The 21947-nt window shown below is 37.4% G+C and overlaps 1 protein-coding gene across 38 annotated transcripts in view; it reads left to right on the top strand.

The window, feature by feature from the left end:
- The window catches only part of RABGAP1L (RAB GTPase activating protein 1 like), an 831104-nt gene that overhangs the window by 787713 nt on the left and 21444 nt on the right, over nucleotides 1–21947 (top strand). For 20 of the 38 annotated variants that reach the window (XR_010157115.1, XR_010157119.1, XR_010157147.1 and 17 more), the window contains 2 exons: nucleotides 5077–5169; nucleotides 5513–5810. Coding sequence is in view for 32 of the 38 variants with exons in the window: in XM_054673506.1 (XP_054529481.1) it covers nucleotides 5077–5169; nucleotides 5513–5527 (108 nt within the window). In the remaining 6 variants the exon portion in view is untranslated. Of the gene's footprint in view, nucleotides 1–5076; nucleotides 5170–5512; nucleotides 5811–12311; nucleotides 12612–16913; nucleotides 17025–21947 lie in introns of those variants that run through there. The other 18 variants (XR_010157113.1, XR_010157108.1, XM_054673497.1 and 15 more) reach the window with 3 other exon arrangements.

Below are 21947 nucleotides of genomic sequence, written 5' to 3'. Positions count from 1 at the left end.
TACTCAGGAAGCTAAGGTGGGAGGATCACCTGAGTCCAGGAATTTGGGGCTGCAGTGTGCTGTGATTGCGCCACTGCACTCCAGCCTGAGCAACAGAACAAGACCCTGTCTCTTAAAAAAAAAAAAGATGATTGAGTTTGATAATCAGGAAACTTAACCAAATCTTATATGTAAGCAAATAAATATGTTTTTATTTGTTTGTTTTATTTTGAGACAGGGTCTCACTCTGTCACCTAGGCTGGAGTGCAGTGGCATGATTTTACCTCATTGCAACCCAGCCTCCCAGGCTCAGGTGATCCTCCCACCTCAGCCTCCCAAGTAGCTGGGTCTACAGGCATGTGCCACGGTGCTCAGCTAATTTTTGTATGTTTTGTAAACACAGGGTTTCACCATTTTGTGTCCAGGCTGGTCTTGAACTCCTGAACTCAAGTGATCCACCCACCTTGACTTCCCACAGGGCTGGGATTATAGGCATGAGCCACCACACCTGGCCAAAATAAGTTTTATTAGAAATAACTCACTTTGGGAGGCTGAGGAGGGCAGATCACTTGAGGTTAGGAGTTCAAGAGCAGCCTGGCCAACATGGGGAAACTCCATCTCAAATAAAATACAAAAATTAGCTAGGCATGGGTGGCATGCAAAAAAAAAAAAAAAAAAAAAAAAAAAAAAGAACTAATGCATGTGAAATTCATATATTAGTAAGTATTCAAAATAAGATATGAAAGTAAGAATACAAAATAGGGTGATATCACTGGTTGATATGATTAGTGAGATGAACATTATTAAGGCAAATTCTTCCAATAATTATTGATATACAACACGATTAATATATATTCAATCTGAAAGAGTCATATATACAAATATGAAATAAACACCTCAAATGAGAAGAAGAGAGAAAACATGGAGAATGAAGAAAGTTGGGTGTATTCTTTTCAGTCTTCCCCTCCCATATCTCCGTCTGAGGCCAGCGTGGCTAATATTGAGAAAGAGGAAGGCAAACGAGTAATTATTGTGCTCTGTCTTTTACTGTTATTGAAGGTCACTGTTTAACACTCCTTCGCCATTCCCCTAACCACTCCCCTTTGCCTTAAATTCATTAAGCTGTATTCTTTGTATTTCCTGATAACAGCTGACAAGGACCCACTCTCATCTGTAATGACAGGTGAGGGTATTGATGATAAGTAGAGTTAATAAAGCTTCTCCAGTGATTTAGAATTATAACGCTCTGAGTATTATCATCAGGGGAATAGATGAAAAAGCCCATTTCATTTTGTGCAGTGTCCTTCAAACTGCTGGTTATGAAATCATTTTAGAGGGTCTGTGAAATCACTGTGGAATACGATGAAACGTAATAGAAAGTATCAGCAGACACTGTGGGAGATCGGTCAGAGCGGTGGGGAAAAACTATAGGGAAAGGACGCAAACCTTCTGAAAGGTCAGAAGGTTCTGCAGAGCCCCAGGGGAGAATAGCTGAAGGCAGCTGTTCTGTAACCCTGAGGCATTGGGCAAGGAGTAGGTACAAGGGAGTGTAGGGGAATTTATCTTAAACAAACTTGTTTACTTATGTTGACCAGGAACTGACCTTTGATCATCCGTGGGGACGGTCCCCCTGAAAGGGGAACAATAAATGTTAATTACCTAAGAGGTTTTTAAATTTCTTTCTCCAGAAAGAAAAATTTCAAGCATCTGTATCCCATTCAGTATTCTCTAAAATAAAATCAAGTTTGTCCTGAAAGATGGTTTAAAAACTGAAAATCTATTTTCTTTGATTACCTCATAAATAACAAGAGTTTCATATCAGCTCTCCTGTCTCTTCCTCCTCCACCCTTTTCCCCTCTTTCACATTGTGCCAATCACACAGGTGGATGCTCAGTATCACCCCACAGCACAAGATAAATAAGCTTGGAAGGTTTCCTAGCAACATATTGTTCTGGGAACCTGCTCTGTTTCCCTGAACAAGATGAAGCCAAATATCCTAGAATCTCAGCCAGATGGGAAAGGATTAGCTTATTGAGAGTGTTATTGCCTTTTTTAAAAAAATATTTCACTTTGAAATGAACCTCTTAATATAAGTAGCAAAAGTGATTTTTAAAAGGACATGTAAAAATATCCCTTTAAAAGGACATTTTTTTCTCTTACATGTAAAAAAAAATTGATAATAGTTTGAAGTTTAAAAATATGGTTTCAGAATTCTCTAGGCACAAGCTTCCAGTATGTAATTCAGTCACTGGTGAGTGGATCCATTTTAGAACCATGTAGAAAATACTTCCACATGGAACTAATTCTCAGCCTGGTGTCCAGTGGTATGGTATTCCTGCTGTAAAAATACTGAAATACTTCCAATCTGGTGGGAAAATGGCTCCTGGAGTAGGCTCTCTCCTCACAATACCTTTAGCTGCTCCCCTTGGCCCTTGTTTCTGCTCCTAGGGAAACATTGGAGACACCTTGTTACTGCTTAAAACCCTGAAGCTTCCCCTTTTTCTATAGCTCCAGGGCTATTTTAGTGCTAGTGATTTGCAACTTCATCTTCAGAGTCTATTTTTGGTTTTCTCAGTGTATGATTAATGTATATAGAGAAAATAAAAGAAATTGAGACTGCTATCAAAGCCAAGAAAAATAACGTCATCGTTTTGTTAACACATGATTGTGTATATTTCCCTTGTTTATCTAATGATCTGTGAGGCTACACAGTTGGCAGGTGGTGCTTTCCTTTCTATTGCACTCTAGTTGGTTACAGTATACTTGTTAGAGGTCTCTGGAGATGGAGTAATAAAGGATTCGTGTTTCTCATAACAATATTCAGCAGTGGCTTTGCAATTCAATTACACCCTGGAAAATGTCCTCACTCCTTGTTTGGCTGGGGAGACATTCCCCCATCAGCCAGATGAATATTCTCATAATGTGGTTGTTGACTGGTTTCTATCATCTATCAGGTTTGGACTGAGTTAGTGAAACTTCCCAATTGTGGTGAGAAGCAGATAATTCTAGTACTTCATAGTGTTCCTGGATAAGAAGAACAAAGTAATTAGAATAAGATGGGGAATGACACCTGGTGTCTTTGTTTTTTATGTAACAAATTATCTGGCCAGATGCCAGAGAATTAGTACTGTCCTCATTTTAATGAAAATAAGGAAATTGTGAGATAATTTTATATTCATGCTAGATGCTTTCCATTCTCTTTTGCTCTCTCACTCATATGTATATGTTTTCTAAATACCATATTTTAAACTCAACAAGGAACAATCTGTTGAGGGCCTAGTATGAGCCAAATACTGCTAGGTATTATGGCAGATACTGAGGGCAACACATCATCCTTGCCTTCTCAGAGTACGCAAGAAGTTTGCAACATAGCACGTTTGTAATCTTAAACCAAACAAAAACATTAAGGAAAGGTGTTGCTGTGTAAAGGAATCATAGGCTAGGCACAGTGGCTCAGGCCTGTAATCCCAATGCTTTGGGAGGCTGAGGAAGGAGGATCGCTTCAGCCCAGGAGTTTGAGACCAGCCTAGGCAACATAGCCAGACCCCATCTCTACAAAAGTTAAAATAAAATAATATAAGTAAGGGAATTCTATAACTTTGATTGTCCAAAGAAAGGCTAAAAGTAGATTTAATATGTATTATGGAACAGAATAAGTTCTAATACGTTAATTTTGATTGAATACTTATTTTAAAAAAAATTTTAAAAATGTCCATAAACCAGGCATTGTTTTAGATACCTCTCTGTTAACTCATTTAATTCTCCTGACACCATTATGAGGTAGAAATTTTGTTTACCTGCTATTTTATAGATGAAGAAACTGAGGCTAGGAGAGTTTTTTTGTTTGTTTGTTTTAAAAGACAGGGTCTCATTCTGTTGCCCAGGCTAGAGTAAGTGGCCGTCATAGTGCACTGCAGCCTGGAACTTGTGCGCTCAAGCAATTCTTCTGTCTCAACCTCCCAAGTAGCTGGGACTATAGATGTGCACCACTGTCCCCTAAGAGAGGTTAAATATCTGTTTACTGAGGGCTTTTATACTACGCTGTGCTTATTTGTTTATTTTTAAAATTCTAAGAGTCCATAGGAATCTAGTCTTTTTTCAGAAAATAGTAAACTACTGTCTTTTGTGGATGACATAATTTTAGCAAGAAATAAATGGGTTGTTTAGATGACTTTCTATTATCTCATACAGCATAATGATTCTATATTTGAGTTTTCATTGTCAAACACTAAAACCTCCTTTGTTTTCAGTATACTAACTCCATTTTAGAATATTTTTCTCTTCTCTTCTTTTTTTTTTTTTTTTTGAGACTGAGTCTCGCTCTATCACCCAGGCTGGAGTGCAGTGGTACAATCTTGGTTCACCGCAACCTCAGCTTCCCAGGTTCAAGCCAGGCTCATGCCTCAGCCTCCAGAGTAGCTGGGATTACAGATGCCCACCACCATGCCCCGCTAATTTTTGTAACTTTAGTAGAGACCGGGTTTCACCATGTTGGCCAGGTTGGTCTCGAACTCCTGACCTCAAGTGATCCACCCACCTCAGCCTCCCAAAGTGCTGCGATTACAGGCATGAGCCACCACGCCCAGGCCATTTTAGAATATTTCTTGTAGCTCAATTTTTTACTTATATAAAATAATAATTTTCATTTTCAACATAATAGAAGGATATGAGTGAATTATATTTAAGAAAGTTAAAATTAATAGCACTATTAAATACATTAACAAGAGAAGGTTGTGACATCAGCAATATTATTTATAACAGAGGTGGACAAACTGTAGCCTGTTTCTGTAAATTAAGTTTTCTTGGAACACAGCCAGGCTCATTTCTTTAGGTATCACCCATGGCAGGTTTTGTATAATAATGACAGAGTTGAATCTTTGCAACTTAGACTATATGGCCCACAAGGCCTAAAATATATACTGTCTGGACCTTTACAGGAAAAGTTTGCCAACCTCTACTCTGGAATCTCTATTTTTCTCCTAACTTTGAGTTGAGCATGTTCCCTTAGAATGCCAGAAATTTAACTAGCAAACACAACTGAATTTTTTTTCATAAATGGTGTCCTTGTCTAACATGGTTTTCCTCAAATCCCTGCAGGTACCAACCAAGAAGCTGAAGAAATATGAGAAAGAATATCAGACAATGCGAGAGAGTCAGCTGCAACAGGAAGACCCAATGGATAGATACAAGGTATGAGAAATATGTTGCACCTATCAAAGTACCTTCTTTTTTGTTTTAAATGAGACTGAGTCTTGCCGTGTTGCCCAGGCTGGTCTTGAACACCTGGCCTCAAGCAATCCTCCTACTCCAGTCTCCCAAGTAGCTGGGATTACAGGCACGAGCCACCATTCCCAGCAAAGTACCTTTTTTTTTTTTTTTTTTTTTTTTTCTTAAAGCAGCAGTTGTGGCAAGTTCAATTCCCTCTGTTCTTCCTTGATTGATTTAGATGCTCTCTGATCATGCTAACTGTCCAGGTATGTTTTCATTTCAGGAGACTCCCAAATAGCCAACCATAATATTTCTTTTCTTTCAGTTTGTATATTTGTAGGTAACTCCAGCTGTTGCATTTATACTGGGAATCTTCATAAGAAGCTGAGAGAAAGAGAGGGGAAAAAGAAAGTGGCTTTCTACTTTCAAAAATGAAACAAAAAGGAAAAATGGCAAAGTACTGTTTTAGCTGTGCATGGTCATATCCACAAAGACTTTTAGCAGGTGAACTGTTCCAAGACTGACACAAGGATGTTTCAAACTTGCCTCTGTCTGTAGCAAATGTTAAAAATACCAACCCACTTGGAAGGAAAAATAAAAATCACAAAGGTATATTGAGCACAGTAGTGGTGTTTGTTGCAACATTTATTTCCACAAATGAATTTATGAACAACAGTGATATTTGACTTAAAGTATGAAGTTTCAGAATCAAAATAATTTCATTTTAATACGTTCGTTAATTGTGAATCTCTTCAATGGTAATTAGCAACACTGTTCCCAGGATGCAAAGTTGGGAAACACTTATTTCCAACTTATTTTTTTCCAAGTAAAATATTATCTCTCTTCAACATGCTTTAACTTTTCAGACTCACACAGATACGTAACAGCTCCTTCTCCCTCCATATCAATACACTAAGATAAAAGAATACTGTATTTTCAGCACTGAGCAGCAGTGCCAAAATCTCCTGCCAAGAAATGGACTGTGTGGCATTATTAATTAAATCACCCACATTGGGATGACTTCCACTTTTGTAACTAGAGTTATCTTTATGTGGTCAGAGCTGGACATAGGCAGCATAGTCACACAGAACATCTTATCTCTGTTGCTGAATTGAATAGCATGGGATGTGTGCAGAGGAACATGGTAGGAGTATGTAGGTTTTGTAGTCAGACAGACCTGAACTCAAATCTTGCTCATTTTTTAGAGCACAGGATTTGGACTCCAAATTGAGGGTTTTAATCCCCATGCCACCATTCAGCATCTTCGACTAGTTATTGAACCTCTTCCTCATGTATAAAAGGTATAGTGTTTCTGATTCCTTGATGGATTGTTACAAGGATGAGGGATGCTGTATGTTAAGGACTCAGCTCATAGTTGTGTTCAATAAATGGCTGTTATTTTATGAAGCCTACTACTACAGATTATGCAATTATTACTAGAATAATGCCACCTTATGTGGGTCTTCCCCTCTAGTCCCTTATTGATTGTTCTTATTTCTCTCAAGTATTGCCAACCAATAATCTCCCCTTGCTTATAGAAGTGGTTCAAGATCTGATTATAAAATCCCACATACTTCTATAGCAGATAACTATTAACAGATAATGTTTGAAGCTAATTTTCACCACCAACATCCCCTCAATAAAACCAGCTTTTAATGTAAATCACATAGCATGCTGCTTTAGAAAGGCTTGAAGGTAGTCATTATAAACTATTATTAAGCATCCAAAATGAAGGTCTCCTTTTGCTAATATCATTCAGATTTTCTTATTACTACAATTATTATGAATAAATTCTGTGAAGAGTGCTTTAAAATAAGAGAGAAATGGAAGACCAAACTTGTACATTTAAAATCAGGCTGGAATTGAACTTGTTATCGTGTCTTAAATCCTTTTTTGTGCCAAAGCAGGTATGTATACATTAATAGTAAGATGTACATTATTTTTAAAGTACTTATAACATGTAAGATTATCAATATGTATAGTTTTTATTGAGAGATCAAAGTAGGATTAAACTTCTTGTTTTGAAAGCAGGCATTACTTTTTCAGTTCAAGTATTGTTGATTCTTATTTACACATATCGGATACCCTCTATTGCTATTTCTTTTAGATTATTGTGATAACTTGTCAGTACATTCATCTAATGTCTCTATACTCTTAATAATGTCTAGGCATTTGTCCTGGTAATACACTTGGTGAATTTATAGTTCTTAGATTATAATTACATCTTCAAGGTGGCAGCCAACAACATAAGTTTCTAACCATCAACATATTTGGTTTGTAAGATGATCAATATGCAGTTTAAGAAGCCATATTATAATTATCTTAATTAAAGTAGCAAAGTTAGAAAATACCTTTTACATCTTCTAAATTTAATCCTATGAAGAATAAGATCTCTGTCCTGGGAATGAGCACTTTGTAATTCATAGATCTTGGACTGGGAACCCAGTTAATGTAAACTCTTAAAAGACCGACTTGGGAAGATCTTTGAGGGCATTGAGTGAGAACTTGCACCAGTTCAGTAACAACCCCTCCTCAACATTAGAATCTATATTGCTTAAAAAGTCATTTCCACACCCTAGCTTGCCATATGACAAGAGAGTTAGAAGGTTGTGGGAAATTTATTTTTTAAAGCCCACATGTGTTATATAATAAGATATTTTAAGAGGTATTTCAGTTCAATGCTATTTCTTTTGGACATGGTGGCATATGTAAAAGGGCTATCACAGGGAACCTAGAGGTGGGAATACAGATCCAGCAATGTGAGGTAGCTCTCAACAGTCATACTTCTTGCTACATCTATGTAAACATGTGTTTTATGTCTATTTTTATGACATATGCAGATATCTTCATGCTTAGGTTATATCGCTGTAGTCACCTTTATTCAACACTTAAATCTCAACCACAAAGAGATGAAATAATGTTAGTATAAATTTAAATTTTAAAACTCGACATATCTTGAAAATCTTCTGGAATTAGGAAGTAGTGATGATTGCACAACTTTGTGAATATACTAAAATCATTACATTGCACATTTTAAAAACATGAATTTTATGGTATGTGAATTACATCTCCAAAGAAAAAAAAAAGCAGAATATTCCAGGAGGATTGTCATTTAGCCTACCCTTTTCCTTTCATGAACCCTAAATCACACCAGAGGTACCTGTTTAGAAGCAGGAGGGAGAGCTTCCTGTTGAAATTAGAGCTAATTAGTGACTATTGATCTTATATGTGTCCATATTTGTAGAATAAAAGCCAACACAGTGGGTGGTACATTAATTTTTAGTGATGCCCATTAATTTCCAGGTAGAACATATGTTGTACATTATATGTATACACACATATAAACATATATAAGTAGGTAATACACACACATATATGCACTGCCTGTGCTACCTGGTCTTGGCATCAGTTTATATTTTAAACTCAGTGAACACCATAATGACTGCTTTATAGCCTTTACTCTTTCTGTTTTTCTTCATGACTAGATTCCAAGAGACAGAAAGGAAACTGTTTTGAAAGAACAATGTAGAATGTTTATTTCAAATCTCTTTTATCCTCCTTCTTAACTTGCACCTGACCAGGTTTGTGTAAAATTCTTTGTCTACTCTAACATTTTGGTTTGTAAATTTAGTGATTGATTTCTAATGAAGTGAAATTAGGATAAAGATTTGACTGTAGAATAAGCATGTTTTCATTTTTATACAGGTTCCTAGAAGACACACATTTATCAATATGTGTAGCTGTTTTAGTATATTTTAGAAACTAGTAACTAAGCCCTTAATAAGCAAAGTTACCAATTTCAGAAATGAAAATATTTTCTATCTTAAAGAGATGAATTGTTTCTGTTGTGAGGAAAGTTTTCTAGTGATGGTTTCAGTTGCTGGTACTTTTTGGAGATCTGTAGCCTTCATCTACCTTTGGAGAACGATATGCTTTTCTGGTTTAATTAAATAACTATTTGCACAAATGTGAGTTAAGGCTTAAAAACACAGCTAATTGGCCGGGCATGGTGGCTCTTGCCTGTAATCCCAGCACTTTGGGAGGCCGAGGTGGGTGGATCACTTGAGGTCAGGAGTTCCAGACCAGCCTGGCCAACATGGTGAAATGCTGCTTCTACTAAAAAATACAAAAATTAGCTGGGTGTGCTGGCAAGCACCTGTAGTCCCAGCTACTCGAGAGGCTGAGGCATGAGAATCGCTTGAGCCTGGGAGGGGGAGGTTGCAGTGAGCCAAGATCATGCCACTGCACTCCAGCGTGGGCAATAGAGCCAGACTCTGTCTCAAAAAAATAAAAAATAAAAAAATAAACGACCAGGTGCAGCGGCTCACGCCTGTAATCCCAGCACTTTGGGAGGCAGAGGTGGGCAGATCACAAGGTCAGGAGATCGAGACCATCCTGGCTAACATGGTGAAACCCCATCGCTACTAAAAAATAAATAAATAAAAATATAAAAGAAAATTAGCCAGGCGTGGTGGCAGGCACCTGTAGTCCCAGCTACTTGGGAGGCTGAGGCAGGAGAATGGTGTGAACCCAAGAGGCGGAGTTTACAGTGAGCCAGGATCACGCCACTGTGCTCCAGCCTGGGCGACAGAGTGAGACTCCATCTCATAAAATAAAAATAAAAATACACACACCCACACACACACACACAGCTAGTTAATTAAATTCAGTGAATCTCCCAAAGCATAATAAAGGTTACCTGTTCTAGATGGGAAAATACTGAAAGAATCTGGAATGCTTAAACTCTCTTGGGTTTGGGACACAGACATTATTATAAATACATAATTTCTAATTGAAGTGTCTTATCCATGTTCAGTACAATTAAATTTAGAATGTTTAACCTCATTCTTGAGATTAAACAAAGTAATTTTTAAAATCAAAATGTAATTTAAACAAAGAAAATGATTCCTCTATGTTTCCACAGAGTTTTTTCTTGCACATACTGGTTTTTGTAGAGCAATTGCTCCTACATGTAATTTCAAATTAAGCTATTATGCATAGTAGAAATAATACAAATGAAATATTTGAAATAAAGCTTAATTGTACTTTTTTGCCATCCTTAAATATCTAATGCAATAGTTTGGAGTAATTTTCACATTTCTTTTAAACTTGACAAATAAAGAAAAGTTTAAATTAGGATACATTTCTTACCTATAAAAAAGAGGGAGTAGACTTTTTAAAAAAAACTGTTGGACCCTTTCTTACTCAGGGGAGTCAAGATAAGTGAATCCATCTTCGAAAAATGTTTTTCTGGCTGGGTGTGGTGGCTCACACCTGTAATCCCAGCACTTTGGGAGGCCGAGGCAGGTGGATCACTTGAGGTCAGGAGTTCAAGACCAACCTGGCCAACATGGTAAAACCCTGTCTCTACTAAAAATACAAAAATTAGCCAGGTGTGGTGGCACATAACCTGTAGTCCCAGCTACTCAGTAGGCTAAGGCAGAAGAACCTCTTGAACCTGGGAGGCAGAGGTTGCAGTGGGCAGAGATCGTGCCACTGCACTCCTGCCTGGGTGACAGAGCAAGACTCCGTCTCAAAAAAAAAAAAAATTTTTTTTTCTGCCGTAGCAAATAAACTTACATTTTATTATTTTTTCATATCCCAAAAACTGTGTTGGCTTTTGGAAATATTATGTTATGAAATAATGTGCTTTTAAGGAATAGTAATAGACACAAGGATGGTTTATATATACCTATGATAACTTAATGATAAACTTCAGAAGTCTTCCACTTTCTCTTTGAGCTTGGATAATCCAGAGAGTTCATTGTTATAGGATGGTGAAGATGCAAAACTAAATCCTTTTGGCTTCTCAAGCAATATAGCTAATAAGGAGTGGGCGATTTCTAACAATGCTGGTCTGCTAGAGTCCCTTATACTTAACCCTTGGGGGAAGAATATGCTTTAGGAACACTAAGAATTTCTAGTATGTTTACTGATGATCTTCAGAGTTTTCAAGAAACTTCCATTAATTTTTAGAAAGTTTTCTTTTCTGTTTAAGTATTACTGAGAAAATTACCTGACACTAATATGTTTCTATATCATCTAGAATGCATCTGCTTTTTGAAAATTTGATTTGTGTACTAGAGTAGAGCGAGGATCTGCAGACGGTGGTTTATAGGCCAAATCTGGCTCACTGCCAGTTTTTGTAAACCAAGTTTTATTGGAACACAACCACACCTGTTTATTTATTTATAGTGTATGGCTGGTTTTGTATGACATTGGTAGAGTTGAGAAATTTCAACATAGACCATGCGACCTGCAAAGCCTAATATAGTTACTTTCTGGCAATTTACACTAGAAGTTTGCTGACCCCTGTGCAAGAGTATAACCTAAGATAGTTTTTTAAGCGCTGAAAGAAATGCAGTCTGTTTGGCCAGCTGTCATTTATCACGGACAAGATTTTGTTTTTAGTTTGACATTTAAAAATTTGAAATTTTCCACTACAAAGATAAAATTGGATGTGATGAGTAAAGGAGGGAAGCACAAAACCTTCAAATATCCATATTTTCTTTCTCAGATCTTCATTATGGACAACATAGATATTTAAACATTTTATCTGTAGGCATTTGAAAACTTGAATATGATAGCTGTCAACTCTTTTAAAAGAGGTATCCAAAAGAAAATATGTGAGAGTTGAGTGTGTTGTTGCTAATAAATTTGCACTGAGTCTTTTAGGAAAACATTTTCTCCTGACCCTTAAAAGTCTTTAAAAGCATGTGCCAAGAATTCATCATAGCAGCAGACAACACCCAAAATATTGAGCTAGGGTTTATAAAGCCGCCTCCCTCCTCGTCATTTTTTCCTTTAAAGCTTAGTTTCTTTACTTTTAATTACCAGTTCACATTTCTCTGGTTTCTCATCTTGAAATAAATGACGTTCACAATCCCTTGAACTGCTTCACCCAGACTTTAGCCCCCAGGTACACATGAGATCCAGGATCCATTTTTCTTTTGCATTGCCCTGCCCAGCAATTTCATTCTTTTGTCTGAAGATGAACTATTTTGCAAGATTTCTGACCTTGTCATATAAGGAAGTTCCTTCCACCCAGCTTTAACAACACAGTATCAACACCTCACACCGTAGTTCCTTAATAGTCCCACATACAGCATTTTAGTCATTCATGCAAACTGTAAACAGCAATGTGGAGAGGGAGGAGTTTGAAGATATGAGTCTTCCTGAGTTGAGACTTGCCCACTGGCTGCCTCAAGTATCTTTGTTCCATTGAATGTTTGCGGTCACAGAGAGAACTTAGAGTTATATGACACTCGAAGGAAAAGCAAAAGAGCATTAAGAAGTGTCTGTTTTTGTTATTGCCATTTCATAAATATTTTAGTAGGTGTTCAATTTCATTGGATATTCTTTTTTTTTTAATTGTCTTTGTACCTATGATTGAAAACAGTAGTTGGTCTATGACTTTTGAGGAGGTAAGTTTTTTTTTTTTAATCTATGTATGTCTGTAACATCAGTGTCTGTCTCTTTGAAAAATGCAGTATCCTCCTCCCAAAAGTTACTAACCAAACTTTCCCAGCTGTACATCTCCTATCCATAAGGGGTGAAACTATGAGGACAGTTGTTATCTGCTTTTTGTTCAAACGGTGTCAGTTGTGTGAGATGGGGAGTATATGTTTCAGACAGTGTGATGTGAGTTTTAAGAGTTATGTAAGCAGTGTCTCCTGTAATCTTTTCTGAAAGGCAAGAGGGAGCCAGTTTGCCTGTTTTGTTTACAGGCTTTGAGCATTCAGCACATCTGCTTGTGCAAACTTACAGCATGTGAATTTCTCTGGGCTGACTGAGGTTATTGGGGCTGACTTTAAGTCTGTCTTCCATGGGCAACCCTTGTCAACATTTCAAAATGAACCAAGCAGGGTTACTGCCTTTTCCAAGACCATCAAAACCAAACTCTCTTCTCCATTCTAGTATACAGGCAAACTTTTTCTAGAATTGGTCAGTATTGAAAACAGTTTTGGCTCCTTGAGAAGAACTGTAAAAGACAGCCACGTTAATATAAGCTCTGTTTAGCCCTCAGTAGGTAAGTGTGGGCAAGTTCTTTGTAGAAAATCTCCATCTCAGTAGCAGGGTCTCACTGTAGTGCTCAGTAGCACTCACCCTGGGTTCATACTTTGGAGGATGATACTGCATTTTTGGCCCCGTAGCTTGCTTTCCCACTTGTCTGTGAGTGCAGAGCAGGAGTCTGACACTTCCCACTGTGCTGCTTGCTTTGCAGACACTAAATTGAAGCTTCTTGCTAAAGCAAAAGCCAGTAGGCGTGCCCTCTAGGCTATTTTGCTTTGCAGGGACTCTGAGACACCCAGTTTCTCCCAAATCTTTTCCCACCCTTGCCCTTGCCCCTTTAGCTATGTGTCTGTAAGGAAGGGTTTCAGTTGCAACAGTCATTGTAATGAGAAGTTACTAGTCAGAATTTCAGCTGAACTCACACCTCTTTCTTATATAACAGATAATCCATCAGACATTTATCTCTAATCAACAGTGAAGTAGCTACCTGGTATGATTTCTAAATACTTGAACAAAGTACTTTTCCATGAACATCCTATGACTTTACTTGGAGGTTACTTTAACTCAATTCTAAGCATGTAATTGTAACCTGAAAAACTGGTAGTGGCAACATTTTCACTTGTGCCAAATGAATGTAATGTACGTAATAGTCGAGGGAGCTTTTTGTACTTTGGGGTTATACAAGTACAATTTCAATAGCAATAGGATACTTAACTCAGGAATACCTATTGAAGTAGTCTTATCTTAGTTTCTTGAAGATATTTATCAAGAAATGAGAAAAATCTCTTCCCTGGCTAAGCAGCCTGCATTGTGAAATATGTCATGTTGAAATGGTGCTGGTATTGTTACTCTTTCCTGGCTGGGAGGAAATTTATTGAAAAAGCTTCTCAAATCTTTTTTTTAAATCTAAGTTTCCTATATGTTTTTTTTTCCATGAAAAGGAGTAATAGATATATCAGAAATAAAGGCTAACTCTCCAACCCCTGCTAGAAATTGTGTTACTTAGGCAAAGATTCAAAGATTTCATTGTAGAAGCTCTGGCTTTTTAGAAATTTGTTTTTTAGTCTCCACATTTATTATGCTTCTGTGGGAGGGTGTAACTTCTGTAGATTGAGGGGAACAGACAGAATCTGATGAGTACAAGTTGCCTCTACAAGAGCATTCACAGTCTTCTCAGGAACATCTAGGGAAAGAGTTCCTCACAAGGCACCACTTCTGAGGGGTTACATTATATCTTGGTCAAAAAGGAGGATCCAATATGGTTTTGTGTAGAATATGACCTTCTAACAGAAGTGGACTTAAATTTTTTTTTCTCATTTTGGCATCTTATCCCTTCCAATGGAATTAAAATTCTGAATTGCTTTTTTTCTTAATAAAACTATTTTTAAAATCCTATTACAAATATATATTCATTGTAGAAAACTTGAAAACATTTTTAAAAGAACAAGGACAACAATAAAGAAAATTCACTACCTACAGTTAATATTGGTTGTTTATATTGTTACAATGAGATTCTCCAATTATTTATTGGGGTTTTTTTTCCCCCCTACAAGGAAGGCAGTGTAAGCATTTCCTGTTATTATATTTTCTTTCTTTCTTTTTTTTTTTTTTTGACACAGGTTCTCACTCTGTCACCCAGGCTAGAGTGCAGTGGCATGATCATAGTTCACTGCAGCCTTGACTTCCTGGGTTCAAGTGATTCTCCAACCTCAGCCTCCCCAGTAGCTGGGATCATGTGTGCACACCACACCACCCAGCTAATTTTTTTTTTTTTTTTTTTTGAGATGGAGTCTCACTAACTCTGTCACCTAGGCTGAAGTGCAGTGGTGCAATTCTGGCTCACTGCAAGCTCTGCCTTTCAGGTTCAAGCAATTCTCCTGCCTCAGCCTCCGGAGTAGCTGAGATTACAGGTGTGTATCACCACACCCATCTAATTTTTGTGTTTTGTTTTAGTGGAGATGAGGTTTCACCATGTTGGCCAGGCTGGTCTTGAACTGACCTCAAGTGGTCCACCCACCTCAGCCACCCAAAGTGCTGGGATTACAGACATGAGCCACTGTGCCCAGCTGTACCCAGCTAATTTTTAAAAATTTTTTTGTAGAGATGGGGTATTGCCATGTTGCCGAGGCTGGTCTTGAATTCCTGGGCTCAAGCAATCCTCCGGTCTCAGGCTCCCAAAGTATTGAGATTACAGGCATGAGCCACTGCACCCAGCCTTCTCCAGTATTTTAACACTGAGTAGAATTCTATCGTGAATTTATTTAAAGTATTAAAGTGATTTGGGATTGTTTTTATCTTTTTTAGTCAATATGTTTTTCAATAATGCTTTAACATTCTCCAGCTACTCTAATTTTTTTCCAAAAAAAAAAAAAAAAAGACAGAAATGGGCCCTGGTGGCTGGTATAATCAAGGTGCGGTTTTGTCCTTTAACTTCTCTGACGGCCTTCCCTGTTTATGGATCCTCTGCCTCTGTGAAAGCCTCAGACTTTGCCCTTACCATGTGTTTCTTAGCCTTTGTTTTAAAAAACAGGAAAAAGAAAGAAATTGTCTTCTCTTTCAATATAACAAACACCAGGTTGTTATATAGAAGATACAATTAACTTCACATTACCTGGTATGCTATGATAAACTATCTTCCAAAACATATATTTGTCTTCTAGTTTTTTGTCACTGCTTTGTCTGAGTTTTTGCCACCTTTGCAGAAAACACTGTTAGACGTGTAAATCTGAAAAACAGGAAGGTCTCATGACATTAGTCTTTCCTGTCAGCTCTCTTTTGAATCTCCTATAACTGTTAACAGTAGCAAAGAAAGCAATTTTGATACTTTGGAATGGAAGACATGAAATAGCTATTCTGAAAATAGTTGTGAACATACCAAGTTCATAGTGTTTAGTTAAGGAAAGACCTTGCTTCATAAGAATTAGTGACTTGGTTTTTTTTTTTTTTCTTTCTTTTTGTTTGTTTGTTTGTTTCGTTTTTTTGTTTGTTTTTTTATCATGTAACTTTGTTTCAGATTTTTCAAGGTTGGGAGCAGAAATCCTCAGTAATTTATTTTACCCAGAATGTTTTAATCTGAAATTTTTTAAAAAACAAAAAAACTAGATATCTTATGACTGTTGCTCTCACACAAAAATAGGTGTTCAGAAAAGTAAATATATTCTTACTCAAAGAATAAAAATGTCAGCTGTTAGCAAAGTCATGAACCCATGTGTCATGATTCTTGATTTAGAGCTCTTAAAGATACTCAATATGAACCCTGTCTTAGAAAAACAATTTGAAGAAATGTCTGGTGGTTTTCCCCTGTTTCATTCCTACTGTGTCTTGTGGTTTCTCTTGAGGTCAAGGGTGAGACTACCATGCATGTTTCAAATAAAGAATTGTTTGTGTCTGTGTTCTAGATCTATGTAAAAACCTCACAGGATTGGGGGGGATATGCTCAGAAAGTTTGTTCTTTGTGGCACATTTTTTATAATGAAGTTCCATCTTGAGAGTTTAAGGGACCAGTTTCACCGGGTAGAGAACCGCATCTGCATTGCTAGCTAAACTCACTGTTGTTTCCCAGACAGCAATCCTGCCTTCCTGTGCCACTTGCGCCTTCTCCTTTTTACACCTTTGAAAGTTCACTTTGTTGCTTGTTTTTCCTCACCAGTTCTGTTCGTTTCTGTATGTCCAGACACTAATGCCCACCTCTGGCTATTGTTCTTCTTCTGCAGAGGGAGAACCGAAGATTACAGGAGGCCAGCATGAGGTTGGAACAAGAGAATGATGACCTTGCCCATGAACTAGTAACAAGCAAAATTGCTCTACGGAATGACTTGGATCAGGTAAACCTTAGAAATGAGACTGTGATGACTTCCTCAGGGCAAAGACCGATTTGCCCTCATCACCGCCCCCACAAACTTGCTTTGTTCTTGACTTTGTTCTTGAGGAATGGACAAGTGGCAGGGACAGTCTGTTAATTGGAGACCATGGAAAACATAAGCCTTTGAGAAAGGTTTGGGTCATTTCTAAATAGCATGTGTGACATACTTTCTTTATACCTCTAAACTCTGTTATGTCTTTGTTGATACCTTTCCTGAACCAATGGCTGTCAGCATAATTATCTGAGAACATCAGTCACCAAGAATATGCCTGTACTAATGCCACTCTAACAGTAGGTGCCTTACTTTTTGTTCCAGTAAGAATTATTCTCCATAATAAATGTGAACTTTTACATGAAGTGCCTACATTAAGAGTTGGATTGTTAGATTGATAGGCATCTGAGTGGCTGAGAGCCAGACTGCCTGATTGTGAATGCTGGCACCACCACTGTGAACCATATGACCCTGGACAGTTCTTAAGCTGTCTATAGGTATAAAAAGGTGTCTATCTCATAGAGATGATATAACAATTAAGTAAGTAAAGCACTTCGATAGTATGTGTTCATTAAATGTTAGCTGTTGCTAGGAAGACCTTAAATTGTTTAGCATCCCTTGTTCTTTCCAACTAAGCTGACAGTCTTAGGACTTCCTGTTTTTTCTTGCTAGCATTTTCAGAAATAATTGGCAATATGGAAGCGGTCTTGTGCAGATTTAAAATTACCACTCTATTTTCTGACTTCTACAAAGCAAATATTCCCAACAGATAGTGGAGGGTCAGAAAAACTGACACTCAGACTGTTGAGTCTGTAAAAGAGTCATTACCTGTGGTGTAAGTCTCCTTTGACAATATTAAAAATACAAATTCATTAATACCATAAATATGCTTAAATGTTTAAAATTAAAGGACAGCTGAAAATGGCCCCTGCCACAATTTCTTTTTTCCCATATAGATAGCCAATTTTGTGGCTCAAAAGTTCTAACCATAGTAAAGTTGGAGATAAGACCCATGTTCAGGAAAACAGTGCTATATCTGGGAAAGGAGGACACTGAGAGAGCTGGCACTAAAGGGAATTCAAAAACAAAAACAAAAACTGTGTTGTTTGGGACACAGGATATGGAAGGTAGAAAAAGCTGCCCAGAGAATGGTTTTTTAAAAAGTTGTGGCCCTGTTAACCACAAACCTCATTCAACCCACCCATTTGGAAGCTGTGAGAAGTGGTATGAGAAATATGTGACTAGGAGAGTCAGAACCAAAGAAGGTAGCCGGATCTCCATTCAATCAGGGTCAATTCAGCCTTACCTCAGTGGTCATATTTTTGTATTCATGAGACTGTTGAGATAAGTCAGTGCTATAATGAAAGTCTTGGTTCTATGTTAACTTTCCAAATGGTCTTGATTCACACTTGATTCTGCCATTTTGAATCTTTTATCCATTAAAATTTTCTTATGATGGCTGACTAAATGAAACAATTTTTAAACAGTTGGATTCAGTGGGGATGCAGTGAAATGAGCTAAGGAGAGTTTCAAAGTTGTTTGGCAAATGTAGTTGGTAATATGTGTTAAGACGTTAAAAGGTTTAAGCAATAATAAAATTAAATTTTACTATGTACCCACTATGTGCCAAGCACTAAATAAAGCAATTTATAAACATCATCTCATTTAATCTCCCTAATGACTCCAGGAAGCAGTTATTATTTTAATCCTCCATTTCATGAATGAGGAAACTATATAGATGAGGAAACTAGAGATCCTCTGACTTGTAAAGCTATCCTAAAAAAAAAAGATCTGTTTAAAAAAAATGTATATACAAGGTTGTTTACTGCAGTGTTACTTATAAGAATGAAAAATAGAAATATTATTTTATCTATGTTCACTAGTAGGGGACAATGACAGTTTGACTGTAAAATGTCTTTCTGGAATAATTTTTTTTAATGGGAAAATAATGATATAGTATTTTTTTAAAAAATACTTTTTTTTTTCTGTAAACAGTAAACATTTATAATGTTTGCATCTAAATTTCAAGGGCTACTGGCTGGCATTGGGTCATCCTATAGGGAAGGGGACCATAGTATACCTAGATAGGGAAGAAGCCCACAAGGAAATACATCAAAATGTTACTGCTAGGTATCTCTGGGTGATAAGATTAAATATAATTTTTATATTCATCTTTATAGTTTTCTCCCATTTAGAATTTATAGAAAGACCCTAAATTACCTAACCACCATAGGTTAAGTAAAAATGAGCATTAGAACTTTTAAAAATCAGAAAAATAATGAACATTATAATAGGCATATTATATATGAATATAATACTAAATAATATATATAACTTTAATAATCAGAAAAAAATTATTATCTTAAAAATCATTTCTTCACCAAGAGAACCCTTTATGTGAGTCAGTCTGGAGTGACTGCCATTATAGGTATTCCTGAAGTAATTGATTATTGAGTACCAGGGTAGCTCATTATGTGAGTGCTAGAAGAGCCCCTGAAGAAAAGGTTCCATCAGACCTTCATTCTTCGTCTGCCTTCTCTCTTCCCTCCTTGACTCTCTTTCCCTCTCTTTTAAGAAAAGTAAATATGACCTGGACCCTCCCTTTGGGAGCTTTTTATCTAGATGAAAGAATCTAGATGAAAGAATAAAAACTGCTGTTTCATGCATATTTCCTCCTAACTTCTGATTTTGCAGTTTCCTCCTCATTGGGGTTTATTTGCTTACCAAAAAGCTGTCCCTGCAGTTGAAGTGACCTGCCCCACCAGTCTTCTAGGAAGGGCCCTAGCCTGAGAGTGAAAAGTACTGGCTTTGCAGGCCTTCACCTAGTTTGCCCAGTACTTTCCCATTCCCAGTTCATGAAAATCAGATCTCTTAATTAAAATAGCAAAACACTGGCAAACTTTAAACAAATATAAAAGTAGATTGTATTTAAGACAATATGTAAGCAAACAAACACATTAGGAAATTAGGTTCTTTGCAAAAATACATCATTTCTTACTCTGACCATTTTAGTGCTAATTTCAGGCTTCCTGGGCACCAAAGGCTCTTCAGCTTTTCCCTCTGGCAGAGCCTTCCTCTCTTGAGAACTCGCCCTCTCTCGGATTCCTTAAATAAAGATTTCTCAGTGATTAGAAGTGAAAAAAAGGTGCAACATCTCCATTTCAGTTTCTGTTTGCTATCTGCTTTCAGGCCTTTCCTGTCCTTCCCTATTTGCAAGGAACAAAAGAGAAGAGACATGATTAGTACTGTCCTGCTGAGGACCAGGGGTCTAGGTTCCCTCTCACCATAGCAAGTTCTGTTAGACCAGAAGCTACATGGACTAAGTGGAAAATTATTTTGTTTTATTTTAAGTTGAACGACTGGCCTGTTTAGTTCTTTCAGAAATCATTTATCAGAGATCCTCATTTCTGATATTAGGGCTGTGTCTTTTCTGAGGTTATTGGTTGATTCATGATTAAATCACACATTGCAATGCTTGTTTCTCTCATACATATGTAGCAGAAGCCTTAGATTGCAATTAGAACTTTCAGTATCAATGAGACATTATAAGATATTGATAAGTATTTAGACTTGATAATGACAATGTTTCAATCTTATCAAATTATGGTGAAGGCTGTCTGGTGCAGTGGCTCACGCCTGTAATCCTAGCACTTTGGGAGGCCGAGGCAGGTGGATTGCCTGAGCTTAGGAGTTCGAGACCAGCCTGGGGAACACGGTGAAACCGAGTCTCTATTAAAAATACAAAAAATTAGCCAGGTGTGGTGGCATGCGCCCGTAATCCCAGCTACTAGGGAGGCTGAGACAGGAGAATCTCTTGAACCTGGGAGGTGGAGGTTGCAGTGAGCCAAGATCGCACCATTGTACTCCAGCCTGGGCGACAGAGCGAGACTCTGTCTCAAAAAAAAAAAAAAAATTATGGTGAAGGCTTTATAATTTGGGCTCAAAGGTAGAATTTGAAAGGCTTTATAATTTGGGCTCAAAGGTAGAATTTGTGTTTAGCATTTCATTCATTAACATTAAAGTTAATTCCTACTTAAGTGAGGTATAGTGGTTGGCTGTACAAAAATTCAAAAGACCACTGTTAGAGGGATACTCAAGTTATTTCAGATCTGGCCCTACTTTGATGAACAGAACAATTGCTCCTACTTTTCTGTTTAACATAAGAGGAGAAACTGTGGATTAAGCTTCCTGGAAAACTGGACTCTTCCCTATAGGACCCACAACAATTGCTGCAGATGTTGTATATGGTAACAGTAGAAATAAGTGAAGTTGCCTTAATCTTGACCTAATGAAGACTGTTCAGCAGAAAATGTGCAAATAAAAATAATAGGTCTTCTTAGCATAAACATTTAGGTGTTTTTGAAAAAAATTCCTCGGGGAAGTGTTTTTCCCCCTTTTCTTTTCTTTTTCTTTCATTTCTTTTTTTTTTTTTTTTCTTTGAGACAGTCTAGCCCTGTAGTCCAGGCTGGAGTGCAATAGTGCGATCTTGGCTCACTGCAACCTCTATCTCCTGGTTTCGAGCAATTCTCCTGCCTCTGTCTCCCGAGTAGCTGGAATTACAGGTGCCCATAACCACGCCTGGCTGATTTTTGTATTTTTAATAGAGACGGGGTTTCACCATGTTGGCCAGGCTGATCCCGAACTCCTGGCTTCAGGTGACCCACCCACCTCAGCCTCCCAAAGTGCTGGGATTACAGGCGTGAGCCACCGCGCCTGGCCAGCATTTACTTTAAAACATTTTCACAAAATGTTAAAATTTTAGATGGCTCTCCAAGAGACCAAACTGAAAAAAAACCATTTATTTCAGTATCATGATGAACATTATGAAAGGATCAGTCTGTTCACAAAGTGGAAATTGCTGTGGGTCCTGTAAGAGGAAGGCTTAGTTGCAGT

Source organism: Pan troglodytes, chromosome 1 (genome assembly GCF_028858775.2).
Source record: "Pan troglodytes isolate AG18354 chromosome 1, NHGRI_mPanTro3-v2.0_pri, whole genome shotgun sequence".
In the NCBI taxonomy this organism is placed as follows: domain Eukaryota; kingdom Metazoa; phylum Chordata; class Mammalia; order Primates; family Hominidae; genus Pan; species Pan troglodytes.
Note: the sequence above shows the minus strand (reverse complement) of the source record. Positions and strands in the feature narration are given on the sequence as shown.